General features: G+C 31.0%; 4 protein-coding genes across 5 annotated transcripts; 3 read left to right on the forward strand and 1 right to left on the reverse strand.

Annotated features, from left to right (window-relative positions):
• Nucleotides 1-1,564: 1,564 nt before the first annotated feature.
• On the reverse strand, nucleotides 1,565-2,742 carry LOC137826402 (3'-5' exonuclease-like). The gene has a single exon (XM_068632361.1). It carries the CDS (start codon nucleotides 2,574-2,576, stop codon nucleotides 1,893-1,895), a length of 684 nt encoding a protein of 227 aa, XP_068488462.1. The 5' UTR covers nucleotides 2,577-2,742; the 3' UTR covers nucleotides 1,565-1,892.
• A 5,869-nt stretch (nucleotides 2,743-8,611) lies between these two features.
• Nucleotides 8,612-11,209, forward strand: LOC137824590 (uncharacterized). Its single transcript, XM_068630254.1, has one exon. The coding sequence runs from the start codon at nucleotides 8,612-8,614 to the stop codon at nucleotides 11,207-11,209; it is 2,598 nt and encodes an 865-aa protein (XP_068486355.1).
• A 226-nt stretch (nucleotides 11,210-11,435) lies between these two features.
• On the forward strand, nucleotides 11,436-14,547 carry LOC137827189 (uncharacterized). Of its 2 annotated transcripts, none has more exons than XM_068633417.1 (8): nucleotides 11,436-12,088; nucleotides 12,230-12,713; nucleotides 12,797-13,038; nucleotides 13,121-13,327; nucleotides 13,401-13,493; nucleotides 13,565-13,666; nucleotides 13,747-13,956; nucleotides 14,290-14,547. In XM_068633417.1, the coding sequence occupies exons 2-8, from the start codon at nucleotides 12,419-12,421 to the stop codon at nucleotides 14,320-14,322; spliced, it is 1,182 nt and encodes a 393-aa protein (XP_068489518.1). In that variant the 5' UTR covers nucleotides 11,436-12,088; nucleotides 12,230-12,418; the 3' UTR covers nucleotides 14,323-14,547. The 2 variants fall into 2 exon arrangements, with proteins under 2 accessions (XP_068489518.1, XP_068489517.1); XM_068633416.1 differs by lacking the exon at nucleotides 11,436-12,088 and adding an exon at nucleotides 14,046-14,210 and having other exon boundaries at nucleotides 12,353-12,713.
• A 3,031-nt stretch (nucleotides 14,548-17,578) lies between these two features.
• On the forward strand, nucleotides 17,579-21,144 carry LOC137826759 (uncharacterized). Its single transcript, XM_068632896.1, has 3 exons — nucleotides 17,579-18,286; nucleotides 19,838-20,557; nucleotides 20,831-21,144. Exons 1-3 carry the CDS (start codon nucleotides 17,651-17,653, stop codon nucleotides 20,993-20,995), a joined length of 1,521 nt encoding a protein of 506 aa, XP_068488997.1. The 5' UTR covers nucleotides 17,579-17,650; the 3' UTR covers nucleotides 20,996-21,144.
• Nucleotides 21,145-21,757: the final 613 nt, after the last annotated feature.

A 21,757-nucleotide genomic window follows, 5' to 3' on the forward strand; every position in this document is an offset into this window, starting at 1 on the left:
TTTGATAGTAAAATATATAGGTTTAATTTGACAATTTTTTAAGAACAAAATATAAAAAAAAAAAAAATTTAAAAAAAAAACGCGGGTTGGCCCGCAAACCCACGGACCAGCTCTTATGCGGGGCAGGTTGAGAATTCTAACCCGCAATAACTTTGCGGGACGGGCCAACCCAACCCGCATTTTTGCAGGCCAAGCACAGACGGGCCAATGCGGGACGGACTGGTCCGCTTTGCCCCCTAATTTGCATTGAGTTCATATAGCAAACGTTGGGAAGAGTGTGTTATAAAATATGATTAACACTCTTCTATCAAAATTTCATAAGTGTATGAAATGTTTGTCCTAAGTTATGAGTTAATATTTAAGTCATATTTAAAATTAAGGGAATGCAACCTCTTAAAAAATGAAAGGTGCTGAAAGCATTTTTTATAATATTTTAAATTAAATGTGTTTTTGGCTTCACACATAAAAAAATGAAATAAATGTCTCATACTTATTTCATGGAAGTTTATGTGCAAGAAAATAAATGGAAACTAACCAATCAAATCCTAATTGAATTAGAAAAAGAAACGCTTTACAGTACTGAAACTTTATTCCTTCCTTTTTTTATATATACATCCATTTTATATCCGTATTTATGCGTTTTTGTTGGATGAAAAGGTAGGTAAGTTATCATTATTTAATTATATTTTTTTTCTTAGTCTAAAAAGATAGATGCGACTATTAGAAGATTTTTAATGAATCAACTTGAACCGGAAGAAGATTATGCATATTTAGTACAAAATTTATTTGTGGCTCAATGATTTCAAATTTAATATCACAAACCAATTACAAACTGAAAATTTTGAAGTTCATAAACATCACTAAAATTGAAGCTAAGAGTATACCAAACTTCCTTTTTAATTAAAGATGTTCTTCCTTCTAAAAAGAAAGACTTAATTATTGGTACTTTGACATATCTATGCTTTATACTTTAAAAAAAATACTCATGAAACTAATTTACTTGTTTAAACATTATAGAGATAATTAAGAATGGAAAAGCTACTAAACTTGATTATTGACACTTTTACATATATTTACTTTATATTTTTAAAAAAAATACCCATGAAACTAATTTTATTTGTTCAAACATTAAAGAGGTTGTTAAAAGTAGGAAATTTATCAAACTATTTTAAAAATATACTTACTATTTTTCAAAGTAAATTTTTAATTCTAGGCTCAACAATATTCATTTTTCATTATTGGATAATGTAGAACAAATCCAAGGTCCTACCAAATAATCCTGTTAGAATACAACAATGAATAGCCTCAAAATTAAGTTAGTTTTTCTTCATCTCCCATCAAATTACTAATCACATTTTTCATATTTCTAATTTACTTTAACCTTTTTCTTCATGACTCTCCTATTTCCCTCTCTTTTTTTCATTTGTTCTATAAACAGCATTCATTGTATAATACACAAGCTAACTAAAATCATTTTAATTCTTTTTCACACATAAAAAACAAAACCCCAAAAATGAATCAATCCTTTGTTATCATCAGTTCATCAAATCAACACACATAACCATAACCAATTGCCACAGAATATACTAACAACAGAGACATAAACCCCTGGAGTTGTAGCTAGTGCAGCCAAGCACAGAAATTATCATCAATAAGTACATAACATCCTAAGTTCATAAAATACCAAATTTAGCATTCTATAACAGCAACACTAAAAATCCAGAAATTTTAAACATGCTAGTAATAGCTTCTCTGTAAGCATCTACAAGAAAATATAACAAAATTAAAATAAACTTTTTCGTAATTGTAGTACATTTTTATTTTGAATTTATACAAAAGTCAACAGTTTTTCTTTTGTAAAAATGCTGGCAGAGAAACCCTTGTGATTAATTTTAAGCTGGAGAACTCAAACTGCGTCCAATTTCGTAAGAGAGAAAGGCATCAACCGTAGCATACTGAACCTGCACTGGAGTGAGCCAGGGATTATCCCATCTACTCCTCGTGACCCGTTTGGGCTTTTCAACTTCCAAGCCCAGCACGCGGAGGCCCAGCGACTTAATCCCGGCCTGGTTCAGCTCCCTATCACCAAGCTTCTGCGCAGCGAGAGAACGAAGATCACGAACATTAACAACATGGAGATTGTAGTCTTCTAGAAGCTTCTCAGCGTCTTCTTCGATCCCAACGCCAACGAACGTGATATTGGGATCGGCGAGGAAGGAAACGAGGGAAGGAGGGATGGAAGGGGAGTGAAGGATCTGGAAGACGAGGCAGTGTTGGCCGAGGCAGAGTTGGAGCGTGGCGACGGGGTTCTGCATGTTGCGCTGTGTGTTGGGCCGCCACTCGATGTCCAGGCCCACCATGAGCTGAGTTCGGTTGCTGCGGACGTTGGTGGAGATCCAGGAGTGGACGAGGGAGGGGTCGGAGGTGAGGAGGGTGTGGATGGTGTGGGTGTGGAAAGTGACGTCGTATAGGTTGTGGGTGTCGTAGGGGAGGCAGTGGTCCACCACGCTTATGGCGGCCACGCGGGTGGAGGTGGCGTTTTGCGAGCTGATCGGAACGCCGTTCTGATCTAACATCGCTCTGAATTGGGGAAAAGCGGGAAGAGATAGGGTTTGAAGCTAAATTGTACTCTTTCGTGTTTTGATCCGACACTATTTTTACAAATGACTGTGTTTACGGGGGTTTTAAAGAACTCTTTTCCTTGTAAACTTTTTAAATCTTAATATTATTTTGAAATTTGGATTTTGGATCTGTTTTTTTGTGAGCTCTTTTATCTTTTATCATATATATACACTAAAAAGATTAAAAAAAAACTGACAAACTAACAGATAATAAACAATAAAAAAGGGTTGGGGTTGGGAAGATTATGGCGATCAATTAATTTGTTAGTTTTTTTAACAAAATTTAATGATGTGTTTGAATTAGGAAAGAGGTTTCACTATTTGAGTGATAGATTTTGAGAGAAGAAAGTGTAAAGAAGTGGTTATTTGAAGTATGTTATTTAAAGTTAATTGGTAGAAAAAATTGATTAAAATTTGAGTTATATGATATTTAAGAGAGAATTTATCTTTTTTTAAAAACAAATTAAAATATAAGTTTAAAATTTAAAAACAATTCTGAAATTTAAAAAATTGACAGAGTGCAAGTTAGAATTGATTGGATGCAGAAAGAAAAAATGGAAGACAAAACAATACTTGTCAGTTCTCATTATTGGGCTTTTAAAAATGGGCTTGGCACGGTTAGAATGATTAGTTAGTCATAGTTAAAAGGCAATTATTTCTTGCAGCAATCAATTGCTTCCTTAATTGCTTCCTGCACAATGTAACTTTTTAAATTCAACTTTGCCTTTGTCACGCTTACGGATATTAATATCCGAAAGTCACAGATTTGCTTATGGACATCAATATCCGGAAGTCACATGCCTATGGATATTGGCATCCGGAAGTGTCAGTTTTGTCTACGGATATTGATATCCAGAAGTGTCATGTTTGCCTACGAATATTATAATTCGAAATTATACTATTTAATTACGGACATCTTTATCCGAAAGGTACTATCATACTTCTGGATATACATATCCAGAAGTCAATCATTTTGGTGTTTTTAATGGATTCAAACCCACTAAACTAAACAAATTTAAAGAATTAAGTTATGGATTTTAATCCAAAAACAACTAAAAAGACAAAATAAAATTGTGAAACCATGTGCCTAATTGTCATTGAAGTAGTAAACCAATAGTTTGGTGAAGCACTCTTGGAAATTCTTGGGTGGAAGTGCAATGGAAAGAAATGGTTGCATTCCTCAAATCAATTACACTAAGAGAGTGATGTTTGTAGAACCTTTTATTCCCCAACGAATGTGTGGCATGTGTTGGCAGGGGCACATGAGATTCAAAGAAAAAGTTAAAGGGATTCACAAGGGCACATTCAAGCAAAATATTTCTTCCGGACATAATTATCCAAAACTACTATTCCGAATATATATCCAGAACACAATAACACAATTATGGATATATATATACGAAAGTCAAAAATTTTCCTGTGTTTACTGGGTGCACAGTTAATTTAACTTGATTTCTATTTCATTAAGAGTATAATAGTAGTTTTACATGTATATGTTGGGTGCCAATCACAAATTATATGGTGTAGGAAGAATCTGCCTAGTTAAAGTAGACTGAGTATGATGGTTATTTCTATTACAAGATGGATTATTTTGTTGGTTTTTTTTTAAAATTTTTAATTTTTAGCATATGTATCAAAATATATATATATATATATATATATATATATATATTAAAATTACATTTTTTTAAGTTTTTAACTGAATAATTTAGGGAAAATTAGAAGATTACTGCTACATTACAATCAATAATTATAAATTTTTATATTATTAAAATTTTCATTCCTTTTTTTTAGTTTTTTGAATTTTTAAAAATTACACTTAACTTGTTATAATGCTCAGTATTAATAATGTGTATTAAAAATAATATAAAAGGAATAACGAGTTATATATATATATATATATATATATATAGAATAGTATTTTCTAAAAAAAAGTCAGTTAAACAATAATAAAGATATTTAAGTATTTTAAAGAATGATATCTCCATCAAAATATAATTAATTTTTTTAAAAAAATATTACGAAAATAAAAATTTATAATTAACAATGAATTTTTACATGATTATTAAAAATATACTTGTTTTTTATTTTTAATTAATATTTCAACCAATATATATATATATATATATATATAATAAGATTAAGAAATTTATTAATTAGAAGTAGAACAAAAGTAAATATTAAAGACAGCATAAGTACTAAGTTATCTAAATAATTAGTAATATTATTTTTTATGTTAATTATAGAAAATATTTATTGATTTATTTTAATTTCCTTAATGTTATGAAATAAAGATGTTTATTGGGTTGAATAATTATCACCAATTTAATGTAAATAAAAATAGGTTTTAGTGGAGGTTATTTAGCGGAGGTTAACATAACCTTAGGAATTGATTTAATTAATGGAGGTTTTTTTCTAAAACCTCAACAAAATAACGGAGGTTTTTTAACCTTATTTAAATTCCAAAGGTTTATTATAAAACCTTGGCAAAATGACGGAGGTTTTTTTAACCTTCATTAATTTCCGAAGGTTTATTTTAAAATCTCCACAAAATAACTGAGGTTTTTTTAACCTCCATTAATTTCCATAGGTTTATTTCAAAACCTCCGCAAAATAACGGAGGTTTTTTAACCTTAGTTAATTTTCAAAGGTTTACTTTAAAACCTCTGCAAAATAGTTGAGGTTTTTTAACCTTTGTTAAGTTTCATTAATTTATTCTAAAATCTCATAAAAAAATAATTTAAAAAATAATTTTAATATATTTGATAACTAAATTCTTAAAGTTTTTGAAAATGTAACTTTAAACATATAAATTTTTTAAAAAATATTATTGATTTTAAATATTTATTTAATTAAAATTAATTTTTATTTATTTATTTTATATAAATATTTTTAATAAAAAAAGAAAAATTATCTTTTTTTTTTAACTTTTCCATGTATTTTCAAACCTCAGGAAAATACTCACACTTTTTACAACTTTGGACTAAAATGTTCATTCTCCTCTTCCACTTCCATAGTACTTCTCATCCTCTACCATAGCTTCTCATCCACCGGACCTGTTTCTCCTCCACCGGATCTGTTTCTCCTCCTCCACCGGATCTGTTTCTCCTCCTCCACCACGAACCTGCTTCTGCTGCTTCACCACGGACCTGCTTCTGCTGCTTCACCACGGTAATTTGTTTCTTCTTCTAAGGGAGTGCAGGGTTATGGTTCAGGGTGTTTCTGCTTCTAGGGTTATGGTTCATAGTTAAATCTGCTCCAGCTCAAAAAAGAAAAGAAAAAAGGATCCCAACCATTTGTTTTCATTCACTGTTTCTGATCCAGTTTTTCCAGTTATTATGTTTTCACATTTGTTTTCAATTCTGCTTTCGGTAGGTTGTTTGGGCATATCTATGCTTGCGGTCCATGGATGCATAGATTCCAAGATAAAGACAAAGGCTTATTAGAGAAAGGACTAGTTCAAATCAAACTGGTCCTTGAATCTTGTTTTTTTGTTGTTTGGTGATCCTGACGCTGATATGGCTTTTATTATTGGGACCTATCTTCCTTTGCGTTTTGATAATGCACATGGTTGTCCTGATTCTTGCAGATTATGCACTTTCATTAAAACTGAAAATGCCATGCTTAAATTGTGATACAAATTCCTAAGAAGAGATATTTTGTTGAGTTTAATGAACATGCAGTAGTATTATTCGTGTGTAATCATAAATAGTTTTATGCTCTGTCAACTAATCAGAAATAACCATGTACTCTTCTTTATTACCATGTACTCTTCTTTCTTCCCTTAGGCAATTGCTATCTATCCTTAGAAAGGGAAAAAAGTGGAATTTGTCCCTATGAAACACCAACTCCAGCATGGGACACCAGGACACGACTAGTGTCCTAAATAGGACATATTATGTGTCTGTTTAAGGATAGATTAAGCTGCTCAAAGCGTATTCTTCCAAAGCTCTTAATGTTTCAATCACTTGAATTTCTCAATCCATGGAAAATCAAGGTCCATGGACAAATGGACAAGTCACCTCCACTGTCTTATCTATGCTTTTGTTGTTTTCCTGTTGTTATTCTTGTCAAATCCTTGTTGTATATCTGCTGAAAGATATGTTTTGTTTAAAAAAATTGAACTGCTGGCATTATGGAGTATTCTTGTCAAAATTAGTTTAATTTATTTTCAAGCTGTAGATTTAATATTCTTCTGTGTAAGATCTGATTTTATGTCTTGGCTTTCAGGTGCATCACATTTTTGCTACTGCCGGATCTGACGGTGCTTTTAATTTCTGGGACAAGGACAGTAAACAGAGGCTCAAGGTTCCTGCTTTGTTTAATACTCTATTCTTACTTGTCCTCTCATTCTTACAGTAAATTCATCTTTACTAATTTGATCAGAAACCTTATCACGGTTTTTAGATTGTTTACTGTTTCACTCCTTATATGCATTAAATAGAATGGCAATGAGATAACTGTTATTTGGTTTGCATATCAGCCTTCCCCTGAATGTCTATCAACATGTTGCTGGCTTAAGCGGTTACTTGGCTGTTAAATATTTGAGCTTCTTTAGAGACATTAAAATGCATTTCTTATGAGTTTTTTTTACTAGATTTGGATATTTGCACCACTTCTACTGGCCTAATTTTAATGTGATATAACTATCATTCGTGATTGGCCTCTTCACTATCTAGACATAAAAAAGGCCTTCTAGCACAGTTAGTTGCAATAAGAGGTTTTACTAGGTCTGGTGACACATGCCTTGTCTACATCTTTCATTTCTCTTTGTATGAGCAGAAACAGTTTCCCTGTGCTTTGAGATTAATCATTTTATCCTATCCCTCCATTCTCCATTTGGCCTATGCATTTATCTTGTTTATGCTAATGACATTGTCATTGCTGGAGATGACTCTGCGATATCCACCACTAGCTCAAATCCCTCTGAAATATTTCTTAAGCATTGAGGTCGCTCAATCATGCTCTACCATTGCCATTTCTAAGTAGTCTATGAATATTTGTGGCCCTACATTCTTAAGAGAGTATCCTTTTCCTGAAATTTCTTACTGTTCTCTCTCTAAACCTTATCTCTTTCTATTAAACCCTTTTACCATTATTTAATTTTTAAAATGTTACTCAGTTTTAATTCTGGTAAGGGAAAGCTATTACAACAAACCAAAATAACAGGGATAAAAACAAAAAGAAAATGCAATAGTATAGAATAATACTACAATTAGAAGATACGTTACAATGAACCTTATCTCTCTAAACCTTATCTCTTTCTATTAAACCCTTTTACCATTATTTAATTATTAAAATGTTAGGTAAGAGAAAGCTATTACAACAAACCAAAATAACAGGGATAAAAACAAAAAGAAAATGCAATAGTATAGAATAATACTACAATTAGAAGATACTAGTTCAAATGTTGCCAGTGGCCCCACTTTAAATTGCTTACGATTAGAATTCTACATATCTTGGGTTTAGCAATTAAAAAGTAAGAACAAGAAGATGCAAGACCGCTCCACTTGTTACCAAAATAAATCCTTCAAATAACATTTTCTTAACTAGTTGGAACTAAGTAAAATTATGAATAGTACAATACGATACCGTTTTAGAAATAAAAAATATGTAAAATTTAAAAATCGTTATATAATAATCTAAAAATTGCAATAGAAAATAAACAGAGAGGTTTGAGATGATTTTTGAATCTTTTATACTGGAGAATCTAGTATTCTTATGCATGAAAATAATGAATTCAATAGTTGTGGTCGGACTCTATTATAGATTTATGACCACATTTTCCACTTATTTTGTTATTTTCTTAATGTATTTGAAAAGTATAGTGATTAATTACTCTATCTTATTCACTCTTGCTGCATTTCACTTTATACACTTATTTCACTTCTATTCTTTTACGCATTCTAATACTCTTGTTGACACATGTGTTTTTTTTTTAACTTTCATGCTAGGTTTGCTTTATTTTTATCAAACAATTCCATTTAGATATGGATAAGTCTTGGATTAACATGCCTCGAAATACATGTCAGTACATGGATGGATTGAATAAATTTTTGGACTTTGCATTTGCTAATAAGAGCGTTGAGGGTAAGATAATTTGCCCATGTCCGAAATGCAATCTTAAAAAATGGCAAACTCGAGAAGCAACACATGAGCACTTGATTCTTCATCCTTTTCCAAAAGGTTATACATTCTGGCTTCTACATGGCGAGACAAGTTTTGTACAAAATACGACTGAAACACCTCCAGTTTTCCAATCAAATGAGCATAAAGTTTCTGGTAATGATCCCATGCGTGTCATGGTTAATGACGCATTCGGAAATTTTTTCTATGATGATAACGTGGAGGATGATGAGGATATGCGTCCTAGATCAAGTGAAATGATGCCTGATGAAATTGCTGAGTATCTGAAGTTTATGCATGATGGGCAACAAAGTTTGTATGAAGGATGTGGCAAGTATTCTAAACTTTCTTTCTTGCTCAAATTGTACCACATCAAATGTCTATGTAGAATGACTGACAAGGCAATGTCAATGATATTGGAGTTGTTAGCAGATGCCTTTGATTATGCTAAAATTCCATGTTCCTTCTATGAAGCTAAGAAAATCATTAATAAGTTTGGCCTTCATTACACCAAAATTGATGCTTGCCCAAATGATTGCATGTTGTACTATGGAGAAGACAAAGACAAAGAAGTTTGTAAGAAATGTAATGAATCTAGATGGAAAAGAAGAAAGAAGAACAAGACTATTGATGGTACTCTGAAAAAGCAAAAGAAAGTTCCTGCTAAAGTTTTAAGATATTTTCCATTGAAGCCACGCTTACAACGAATGTTTATGTCTTCTAAAATAGCCGAGCATATGCAATGGCATGCATCAGGAAGTACAAATGAAGGCATACTAAGGCATCTGAGGGATTCTGAAGCGTGGAAGAACTTTGATCTAATAAATCCTCAATTTGCTTCAGATGCTCGAAATGTTAGACTTGGTTTGGCAGCTGATGGATTCAATCCATTCGGTGATTTGAGTACAAGTCATAGTACTTGGCCTATTGTACTCATACCCTACAATCTTCCTCCTTGGATGTGTATGAAGCAAAGTTCATTCATTCTTTCCATGATCATTCCCGGTAAAAGAGCACCAGGAAATGATATTGATGTTTATTTAAGGCCATTAATTGAAGAATTAAAAGAGCTATGGAACAATGGACTTAAAACTTTTGATTCATATAGCAATGAAGTGTTTAATATGCATGCAGCTATATTGTGGACCATTAGTGATTTTCCTGGTCTTGGAACCTTATCTGGGTGGAATACACATACTGGGTTGGCTTGCCCTAGGTGTAATTTTGACACTACTCCTAAGAAGATTCAGGGTAAATTTTGTTTCATGAATCATCGACGTTGGTTAAATGCAAGACACAAATTCAGATTAGCCCGCATTCATTTTGATGGAAGTGTGGAAAATAGAAATCCTCCTTTGACAATATCAGGAACAGATGTCTTAAGACAAGTTGAGAATGTCAATATCATATTTGGGAAAGAACCAGAAGTTGAGGAACTGGGGAAACGACAACGCAGAGATCACCAAGCTATTGATGGCCCTCTACAATGGCGAAAAAAAAGTATATTTTTTGAACTTCCTTATTGGGTAAACAATTTATTGCACCATAATCTAGATGTTATGCACATTGAAAAAAATGTATGTGATAATGTGGTGTATACATTATTGAACCAAGGAAAAAAATCAAAAGATAACCTAAAGGCACGAAAGGACTTAAAAGATTGGGGTGTTAGACCTGATCTTTGGCCTGATGAAAATAATAAATATCTTCCTGCTATATATACATTGACAAAAGAAAATAAGCATACATTTCTGACAACACTAAAGAACATCACTGTTCCAGATGGCTACTCAAGTAACATTAGTAGATGTGTTGATGTCAAACAATGTAAGCTTGGAGGATTGAAAAGTCATGATTCACATGTTTTGATGGAGCAACTTCTACCTTTAGCAATGAGAAAGACACTCCCTAAGGAAGTGTGCTATGTTTTGATTGATTTGTGTTCATTTTTTAGAAACTTATGCAGTAAAGTTTTAAAAGTGGATGAACTTAACCAACTGCAAAATAGAGTTGTTCTCACATTATGTCACATGGAGATATTATTTCCTCCTGCATTTTTTACAGTCATGGTTCATTTGATTGTGCATTTGGTGGAAGATGCCAAGCTTGGAGGACCTGTCCAGTATAGATGGATGTATCCCATTGAGAGATATTTAGGAAAGTTGAAATCTTATGTGCGTAACAAGGCACAACCAGAAGGCTCAATAGCTGAAGGCTACATGGCTGAAGAGTCTTTAACCTTTTGTTCAAGATATTTAAATGAAATTGAGACTGTATTTAATCGAATAAGGCGTGTTGATGATGAACCAGACACTATATCATCTAGTGCAAGCACTTTGTTTCCACCTGTTGGAAAACCAATTGGGTCTTTTACTTACTTCTCTTTATCAGCAAAGGAAAAGTTACAAGCACATCGTCATATATTGACTAATTGTGCCCAAGTTGACCCTTTTCTTCAGTAAGTACTTTGACTTTATAACTTATTATGATTCATCTGCAATTGAACACTAACCATGTAATTATTATTTATTTAATTTAGAGAGTTTAGAGACATTATACGAAGACAATTAAGAAGTCGTACACGGTCATCCTCTGTGATAGATAAGAGAGTTCATAGAGAATTTGCAGAATGGTTTTCTCGTCGTGTATGTATAATTTATATTGTTGACTTTTGATTATATTGAATATATAGAATTGTTTTGATCATATTTTCCTCTTTTTTAGATAAGAAATGAGTTGAATGGACCTCACTCAGATGATTTAAAGTTCTTAGCTATGGGGCCAATTGATTGTGCAAAACGTTACAATGCTTACAATGTAAATGGCTTCAAGTTCCGTACATTGGAGAGAGATGAAGGACTTAAAACACAAAACAGTGGGATATTTGGTACTTTTGGGACAAGGAGTTATGCAAGTAGCATCGACAATCAAATGCAATTTGGGGGTGTGCCTTATTATGGAAAATTGGTAGACATAATTGAGATAAACTATAATGGTCGATTTTCTGTTACTTTGTTCAAATGTATGTGGGCTAATACAACTACTTCTAGAGGGATTATGACAGATGATCTTGGATTTACACTAGTAAACTTTACACGTTTGATACACATTGGTGATAATGATGATGATGAACCATACATCCAAGCTAAAGAAGCACAAATGGTTTATTATGTAGTGGATGAATTAGCTAAAGATTGGAGCATTCCTGTGCATCTAAAGCCACGAGACTTATATGACATGGGAGAAGATAATGATGTCACTTTTCATGAATGTGAAGCATTTGTACAAAACAATTTTGAAACTTTATTTGTCAATGGAGAAGGGAGTATATCGTTAACAAGGTCCTATTTTTAATTGAACACTTGTATATTATTTTTGTTTAAATTATCATCCTTATTGCTTATACATTATTGTTTATGCATGCATTATATTATGATTTGTTGAATTTCTATTTTGACTTGTATTAATGTTATTATTTCAAGAATACCTGAAGATGAAGAAAATGTCCATCAAGAAGACTAGAGCAACAGAACATGATACTCTCAATAACACTTTTGACCAACTTGCAGCCCTTAATAACTCAAGTAAGTTCATACACAACTTCCATTTAGTGAGATGTTTGTACTTATATTTTAATTTGGCATTCTCTTTAAAAATATATTATTTTTCACATGTATTCATTTAATTATTATGCAACACCTCATGTGAATTCTCATCCTATAGAGAATAATAATAAGAAGCCTCCTCCCCCACATGCACCTCATAGGTTGATTTCTATTACTAAGAACAATTCTGCACCTGAATTTCAATTTGATAATACAGATGAATCTGTCCATGAATCTACATCTGAACCTACACCAAGGTTACAATCTGATGAAGAAAGGGAAGAAAATGTGGGTATTGAGATGCAAACTGAACAATCAAAGCATGTATCACGTAAAAGATCATGGCTTGTTGATGTCATTGGTAAGCTTGAATCAATACATTGCAAACTCACATTGTATTTGTTTTTTATGTTCGTCCTCTTAAACTAACAATAATTTTGACAGATAGTGAAGGCAAAAAGGTTAGGAAACAATTAACAGCAAATGATGTTTGGTTTTTATCTGTTGGTGAGAGGATTCTTGTTAACTGGAATAACGAGAACCAACCAGTTGATGACAGTGGAGCATTGTTGAATAGGTTTTTAGGTCATGTTGCAAGAAATGTTAATGCATTTCCTATTAGCTATCAAAGTTGGAGGAAGATTCCCAAAGATTACAAAGAAGATATACTTAAGAAAACCATTCAAGTAATTATTTTTGGATTTTTCTGTGTTTTAATTGATATTATATTGAAATTATCTTAAATTTACTTGTGTAATAATTTTGAAGGCTAAGTTTGAAGTTGAATCTGATGCTCATGTAAGATATATCTTCAAATCACTTAACACAAAGTGGACTGAGTATAGGCAACAACTATGGCAACAAAGAAATGATGGAACACACAATAGAGATGAAATTATTGCAATGTGTCCAAAAGTAATGAATAAAGACCATTGGGCTTCTTTTGTTGACTACCGTTTAAATTCAAGGACAAAGGTAATAAAAACTACTTTATTATTTAAAGTGTTGATTTATTTATATTTAGTTCTTTTACTACATGTATGCTTAGGAAATTGCCAAAAAGAACAAGGATAATAGAAAGAAGCAAACAGTTCCTCATACTGGTGGATCCAAGAGCATTGCACGGAAGAAAGATGAGATGGTAACTTGATTCTCCTATAATTTTTATTATATCATATATCATGATTCATATACTTTTATTACATTTTATAGGAGAAAGAGCTTGGTCGCAAAGTTAGTAGGGGAGAAGTATGGGTAGCAACACATAAACATGCTAACGGAGAATTTGTGAATGATGGGGCAAGAGAGATTGGGGTAAGTATCATTTTTGTAAAGATGAAAACTCAACCAAATTGGATGTGAGCTTCATTTATAACTTTTTTCATTATTTGTAGGAAAAGATTCAAGCATATGAGTCAAATACATCTTCCCTCTCACATGATATATCAATTGATGATTCACTAGCTCATGCCTTTGGAAGTGAAGAACATTGTGGTCGTGTTCGAGGGATGGGATTGGGACCTTGCCCTTCTCATGTGTTTGGATATACTAGAAATTCTCGCACTGGGATATCTTCAACTACTTATAGAGAATTGGAGAATCAGGTTTTTGAACATGTATTTTCTTATGTAGCAATTTTTTAATGTGTATGGTTTTCTCACTCTTTTTCATGATAAATTGTGTTTTAATATAGGTTATTGCATTAAAGTCACAATTGGATGAACAAAATAAAATATATGAAGAACGTGAAAAAAGATATGAAGAACATGAAAAAAGATTTGAGATAATGATGAATTTTTTCTTTCAAAGTTATCAAGGTCAATTGCCTCCTGAGTTGACTATGTTCAATCGTTCATCGGTAATGTTTAAAAAATTTAAATAACTTGTTTTATTTTTCAGATTTACATTTCTAATTGTGATATATGTTTATATTGTAGGTGTCTGATCAAGGAAGTGTGCCAAAAAATTAGGAAGGCAAAACCAAAACCATAATAATAATGCACCAAACACACTCATTCAACAAATAAAGAATTCATGTGGGATTAGAACGTGATCAAAACCGATCCTGCAGTCATATACTGGTTTTATCTTGTTCATTAATGAGTTTAAACTGGTATTAATGAGTTTAAATTTTGTGGAAAAAATGAAAATTTTGCTGGATTACTTCTTATTTTGCTTTAACTTGTTTTTTTTAATTGGTGTATTGATCTGTTGATGTGTTTGATGTTGATTTATAGTCTTTTTTAGTTTTTTTTGTTGGATTTGAAAGCTTGGTAGTGTTATGTTTAGGTGTTTTCCTTGTTTTTGTGTTGGCTAGTTTTGACAAGGTTGTTGGATCTTTCTTTTGAGTAGTGTATGAAAATGATTAAGACAAATTCCTCCACATGCTCCATCACTCATAGCATATTTGCATGGCTAACCTAGTCATGTGTAGTTCAAGCCTTCATTTGAACATCTTGAAATAGCATAAATTGACATCTCTTAAACAAACAAATCATGACATGACTTGTTTTATTATTGAAGTCCAATCAACTAGTAAGGAATTGAAAATGGTTTTGGATGTTGATTCTTCTTCAAAAGAGATTAAGATGAAGTTGGATAAGTTCTATATGGTTAAGATTCTTCATGCCGTGCACCTTGATTTTGATTAAGTTTGAGTCCAAATCCTAATCGGTCAAGAAATTTCATCAATTTCAAATGGTTATAGATTTATGACCACATTTTCCATAGGTACTGTCAGATGTGTTGGTTATGTACATGATATGTCATGGTTATAAGTCATTAAATTGATACAAAGTTGAGATTTATGACCTCTTTTTTTCTTTTTTCTTTTTTTTTTTCAGCAAAGCTAGTTTAAATTGTTAAAGATTCTTTGTCCAGGTAAATGAATAAAAAAAAACAAATTTCATAATTTTGAAACCTATGGTATTTTTTAAGGAGGTTCTAAAACATTTTATGGACGTTTTGAAACCCATGGTATTTTACGGGGGTTTTGAAACCTATGGTATTTTACGGAGGTTTTAAAACTCATGGTATTTGGAGGTTTTGAAACCCATGGTATTCTACGGAGGTTTTGAAACCCATGGTATTTTACGGAGGTTTTGAAACCCATGGTATTTTACGGAGGTTTTGAAACCCATGGTATTTTACGGAGGTTTTGAAACCCATGGTATTTTGAAAGGCTTTTCCTGAGGTTTAAAAAAACCCTGGGGAACACATTCCCCAGAGATGGTTTAGCGGGGGAAACTACAACCCTGGGTAAATGACTTAATGGAGGTTTTAACCCTAGATAATGTAAAAATAAACCCTTGTTAAAACCATTTTTTCTTGTAGTGTCAAACCAAATTGAGATAATTTCCTATATATATATATATATATATATATATATATATATATATATATATATAAACCATACTTAACATAATTTAGAAAAAATATTATAAAAATATTCATTAATTGACAATTTTATTATTTATAATTTATTTTTATTTTAATACTTGAATTTATTTTAGTTTAGTACTTAATTTATAGCTATAGTTTTTAAATTTCACTTATAATATTTATATAGTCTATCTTTTAATCTTTTTTTAAAAAAGTATCTAACAAAAAAATTGAAAATACAAATTTAAAAAAAAATGAAAGTTTATTCAACTGATATAACCCAGTCTAATCCAATTAAAGATGTCTTAAATTGGATTTCATCTTAAAAATATGCACAGTTTTGGTCAACCTAATTTTTTTTTTTACTTAGAGTGATGAGCATATGTTTAAGTCTGACTTGTTTATAAAAATATAAAATAAATATTATATACTTAATCAAATTTATCCATTAAATCAAAGTATAGTTTAAGTATAAAAATATAAAAAAAATTGTTTAGTTCATTTATTCAAAATTTAGAAAAAATTATATTGAAATAAACCTGTAAAATGTTTTGAACATGTTTTATCTATATTTAATATTAATTAATAAATTTAGTATAATATGATATGCAATATTAAGATAATATGATATCAACTTTCAATGTAAATACTAATTAGCAAAATATAAAGACTATCTTATTGTTTGCTTTAATGTAATTTTTCTATGGTTCAAAATTAATAATGAAATCAAATTCATTAAAAAAAATATACATAGATATTTATTACATTGTTTCAATCTCAAATTACACTATATATTTTTCAACATTGTCTTATAAAATTTAATAGCAACTGAATTTGAGTTTATTACTGAAATTATAAGTTATTGTATTATAGCCTTGGTTTTTACTATTTCTCAAAGAATGTGCAGATTAATATTGAAAATCCTCAATTTATGTAAATAGTCATTAAGTTTTGGATTTAAATTTAAAGTAGTAAATATGTTTAAAGTTTTCATTATATTATTTTTAGTTTTTGTTATTTGTTGAGGTTGTTTGTTCTTGAAGTTCATAGACAACGTTAATTTCATACTTATTTAAAATAGAATTTCATATATAAATTTTGTTTTTATGATTAAATAAATTATTTATGAAATAGTGTTACATTTTCAAAAATAAAAATAAAAAATTGTTTATGAAAGCACACTCACTTGATTCAAAACATATAGTCTTACATACAAAAATAAATTATGTTATAAAACTCACCATAATGACATATACTCATGAATATTTTTTAGTTGTATTGAATTATAAATTTTTCTAAAATTTACTCGTAACATGTTATTGTAATAAATTATAGTATCGTATTTCTTCTATAAAAGTTGCTTTTTGGATAAATAAATAAAAATTTACATTTTAGGTTGTTTATTATATACAAAATATAAAGAAGAAACCTATTCTTTTTCCTGTTATCTCTTGTTTTATTGTATAGAAAACAAAAAATAGAAAATAATATTCATAAATTACTTAAATTACAAAAGTATATAAATAAAGACGTTTTATCTTTTGTATATAAACATAATAAATTTATACATGAGTAACCAACCTTTTTTTAAACAACTATATGTAATAAACTTATTTTAATAATAAAATCTTATAATAAAGTGAATTAGTAACTAAAGTATTAAAAATTATGATAAATTTAAATAAGTTATATAATATTTATTAGGTAAGGTATGTTCCATTCCATATGGGACCCATACATGTTCCCTTCATTCTTAGAGAATTCGAAAGCATGGAATTTGGAACCTTGACACTTGCATTGTTTTCCTTTTCTTGTGTTCCACTTCATTCCTTTACCCTTCACCATAAAAAAGAACAGAACATAAAACCCTTTTTCTTCATTAATTTTCTGGAGTTTCTGGAGTTTCATGTTTCAGACATGGCTTCCAATCAAGAAGCAACAATCCCTTTGAAATTTTGGGTGGACGAAGAACAAAACAGTATAATTGTGGCAGAAGCGAGTGGAGACTTCGTTGATGTTCTCTTCAGTTTCCTCACCCTTCCATTGGGAACTATCATCAAGCTTGTGTCAAAAAACCAACCTCACCAACCTTTAGAGATCGGTTGCATCGACAACCTGTACCAGAGTGTGGAAAACTTCAACCCTAACGTCTTCTGGAACCGTATCTGCCAGCAAATGCTGCTTTCTCCGCGCAACCCTTCGGAATCCGCTTGCCACAGACTAAAACTGAAGGTGGATCACACTGTGCCCACGAAGTATTTCATGTGTAACTACTGTTCAAAGGGAAGTAAATTGTTGCTGAGTACTTTTGTTGACGCAAGTTGCTACTGTGGGAAGTGGATGAAGAAAGAGATAAAGCTGTTGGAAGAGTCAAAGGAAGAGGGTTCGTGGGGAAATGGTGTTTTTGTTAAAGGGGATGCCATGTTCTTGATCTTTGATGATTTGAGAGTTCTGAACAGCTCTCCAGGTAACACTGTTCAACAACTCCTCCAACTTGGATACAAAGACCTCAACAAGTTGAAAGAAATGCCCGTAAATGTTGGCATGAAGGAGGTAATATTATTTTGAAAATGATGTGCACCTATAAGCTATTAGACACCCAAAGGAGAAATAACTATGTGTGAGAAAGCTTCTTTCACATTAATTTCTAGATGAAAATATTTTTAGTTTATGCATAAGTTAATTTTAGGGAGATTTGAAATGGGACTTTTTTTTTTAAGTTTTTACTAAAATGGGATCGCTTTCAAAAAAATTACAAATCTGGACAAGTCGTGCCAAGTTGGCAGGACTTCATATGTAGAAGTCGTGCCAAGTTGACATAACTTCTGCCACGTCAACCCCTGAAGTCGTGCCAACTTGGCACGACTTTGTCCATGTCATATATATTTTAATTTTCTTATTTATATATTGAGTAGTAATTTATGTAATGTTTAAAATTAATTTGATACATAATTTTCTAAGGGTGTTAGTTTTAAGCAATAAAAAAATGAATAATCGTGTATGGATCATGTTTGACGGTAATGTAATATATTAATTTGGTTATTAGATTAATAAAAAATATGAAATTTTTTTATTGTATTTGGAAATAAATAGAAATGAGAATTAATTATTTGGAAAATAAATAGAAATTTGTGGGGAGTTTCAAGATATACTTTTCCCTTGTTCACATGTAATTGTTGTTTGCTCATTTTGTCATTTACAGCTAACAACATTTATCGCCCCAGTGTACACAATATTTTCAAGCTTATGAGGTCTAATTTAATCTATGAAATAGATGATTCAATTCTAAATAAACAAAAAAATGTTCATATTTTAGAACTGAATGCCACAATAGAAGCAATTGTCCGCACAAACAAGTTTGATGATAAAATTCAATTTCAAGTTTGATTTATTAATTTCCTTATTTTCTTTACCTAAGTATTTATTCCTTCATACAAAATTTATTTATCAAATTAATTTCAAATATTACATAACTTAGAATTTTAATTATAATTAAATAATTATAATATATATATTTATTAAAAAACAAGAAATTTTTTAAAAAAGAATGATGTGGACAAAATCGAGTCAACTTGGCACGACTTCAGGTTGACGTGGCAGAAGTCGTGTCAAGTTAGCACAACTTCAGGCTGACGTGACAAAGTCGTGCTAACTTGACACAACTTTTACATATGAAGTCGTGCCAAGTTGGCACGACTTGCCCCAGATTTGTAATTTTTTTGACAACGATCTCATTTTGGTAAAAAAAAAAAAAAATCCCCGTGATAATAAAAAAAAATCTAATTTTAGGTTATGAAGAAATACATTTAATCAAACTTGTAATAAATTATTGTAATAAATTAGGCTTAATTGTATTGTTTTATCTTTCAGGTATCATAATTGTAACATTATTTCAGGTTTCAATTAGGCCAACTGGGTCCTCTGATATGTTCAGGTTTCAATTGTGTGAATTGTTGATAACCTGGTGCAATTCCTTGTTGTACAGCTATAGATAGATGGGCAGGATCATTCCATTACTATAATACTTTGATAGTATTAAGAAGTTACCTTGTTTAAATGAGTTATAACTGTTCAAGCTTAAAACTTCCTTTGTTTTTTTTCCAGATATTTAGCATACTAAAGCAAGCATTAACCTCAAAATCTCCTCTGAGTGATGTATTCTTGCCAAACAGAGAATCTAAGCGAACATTGACTTCCTTCTCACCAGATACTGGCCCAAGTCACCATAGATGTTCTTTAAAACTCAAGATAATAGTGAGCAAATCACAGAACAGGATTCTGTTTGCTGAAGCAGAGGGAGATTTTGTGGATTTTTTGTTCAGCTTCCTCACAATACCTCTAGGATCTATCATAAACCTCATGAATGGCAAGTTATCCTTGGGAAGCATTGATAACTTGTACACAAGTGTGAAGGATCTTAAGTCATCTTGGTTTATAGGGTCAGCAAAGAATTCCTTACTGAATCCACGTGTCCCTCATCAATTTGGTTGTACAAGCCAGCCAATACATGTTCCAGAAGAAGACACTCCTAGTTTTTGGTATGGCACAAAGGCAGTGAATGTCAATATAAAAGGTGAAGTGATTTCAAAGAATAAAGACATGTTACGAGATCCAGTGGATATGAAAATTTTTGAACCAAGATGTTCTGATGGAGCAAGAGAACCTGCTGTGGGATTTATGAAGAGGCCGTGTATATTTGTTGTGAGGGATGATCTTCAAGTGACACCAATGACAACTAATTCTAGCATTTCCTTCGTGCAAGAGCTGCATTTGCCATTAGATGATTTTGAGGAACATTCGGTGGAGATTAAGAACTCGCGTGAGGTAATCATATTCCCAATCCACTCTCAAGACTTTTTCTTTGGGGATGGTATAAGAAAATTTGCTTTTAGGTAGCTTACACTAAAATTTACATCAAATTTGCTTTTACAGAGAAATTATCCAAAATTATATTATATTATTTTAAAATCAAGTTAAACAAAAAATAATTTTCAAATAGTTGGTTCTGTTATAATGAACTTTCTACAACTTTTCTTGTATGCTATTCTCTTGACACTTTTTCCATTCTTAATATGTTAATTATGTCTATTTGGTCAGGCCCTGAACCTGTTGACAGCTTCTTTGACATCTAAAGATGCTTTGACAAATAGCCTATTCTACGTACTGAAGAAAAGGAAAATGGAAATATGTATTTTGGGATGTATTGGGTGGAAGGAAGGAAAAAATGAAAAGAAAAAAGATGGAAAAAGAAAAGAAAAATAGGGTGGAAAATAGAGAAATGTGTTAGTAAATAAAGGGAGAATAAAAATAAAGCTGGAAAGAAAAGAACTATTCACGTGTGTTTTTACTGTTGATTAAAACATCAATGTATTGGAAAAATACTTTGTTTACGTAGTAAAGTTTATAATAAATACATAATTTATATTATAATATAATTAAAATTTATAATCGATAATTTGAACATATAAATTATACTCTAGATTAAAAAATTGTTTTTAATTATTTAATATTTTGGATATATATTTTTTCTTAAACGTTTCGGAAACGTATAGGATCCTTAATTTGAAAAAAAAAAAAGTTGTATCCGTGGTTTCATAATCAATGTTTTTATCCTGTCGACTTACCATCGAAATCGAGTGGTGCATGCGAAGTTATTTTAATTTAATAAGTTATTGTTAAATTACTAAGTCATTTTAAGTTTGAGCAATAAATATTTTAATTTAATAAATATATAATTTACTAATAAATAATAAATTTCTACACCAAAAAATCCGTTTCTGTAATGGCTTCTTCTTCCTGCATTCTTAAGTTTTTTTTCTTGGCACCCCACAATTTTCTAAATCTTAAAACTGGCATTGACTTTTTATTTAAAAAAGGCATCGTGATTACTCAAAATCGGGATATGGGAGTGTGTTATGAATTCATCAATCCGAAACTTTTTTTTTTTGGATGAGGAAATATTCCGGAAGAAAATTTTGCAAAAATTATTGATTTTTGGATTGTTGAATCTAGAAACCTAATTCT

The sequence above is a fragment of the Phaseolus vulgaris genome, chromosome 8 (genome assembly GCF_000499845.2).
Source record: "Phaseolus vulgaris cultivar G19833 chromosome 8, P. vulgaris v2.0, whole genome shotgun sequence".
In the NCBI taxonomy this organism is placed as follows: domain Eukaryota; kingdom Viridiplantae; phylum Streptophyta; class Magnoliopsida; order Fabales; family Fabaceae; genus Phaseolus; species Phaseolus vulgaris.

Excerpts from the sequence above, each read along its gene's own strand:
- LOC137826402 (XM_068632361.1), bottom strand. The coding sequence starts at position 2,576 with ATGTTAGATCAGAACGGCGTTCCGATCAGCTCGCAAAACGCCACCTCC.
- LOC137824590 (XM_068630254.1), top strand. The coding sequence starts at position 8,612 with ATGGATAAGTCTTGGATTAACATGCCTCGAAATACATGTCAGTACATG.
- LOC137827189 (XM_068633416.1), top strand. The coding sequence starts at position 12,419 with ATGTATTCATTTAATTATTATGCAACACCTCATGTGAATTCTCATCCT. Across the intron at positions 12,714-12,796 it reads ATGGCTTGTTGATGTCATTG|ATAGTGAAGGCAAAAAGGTT; the intron begins GTAAGCTTGAAT and ends TAATTTTGACAG. Across the intron at positions 13,039-13,120 it reads TACTTAAGAAAACCATTCAA|GCTAAGTTTGAAGTTGAATC; the intron begins GTAATTATTTTT and ends ATAATTTTGAAG.
- LOC137826759 (XM_068632896.1), top strand. The coding sequence starts at position 17,651 with ATGGCTTCCAATCAAGAAGCAACAATCCCTTTGAAATTTTGGGTGGAC. Across the intron at positions 18,287-19,837 it reads TAAATGTTGGCATGAAGGAG|ATATTTAGCATACTAAAGCA; the intron begins GTAATATTATTT and ends TTTTTTTTCCAG. Across the intron at positions 20,558-20,830 it reads AGATTAAGAACTCGCGTGAG|GCCCTGAACCTGTTGACAGC; the intron begins GTAATCATATTC and ends CTATTTGGTCAG.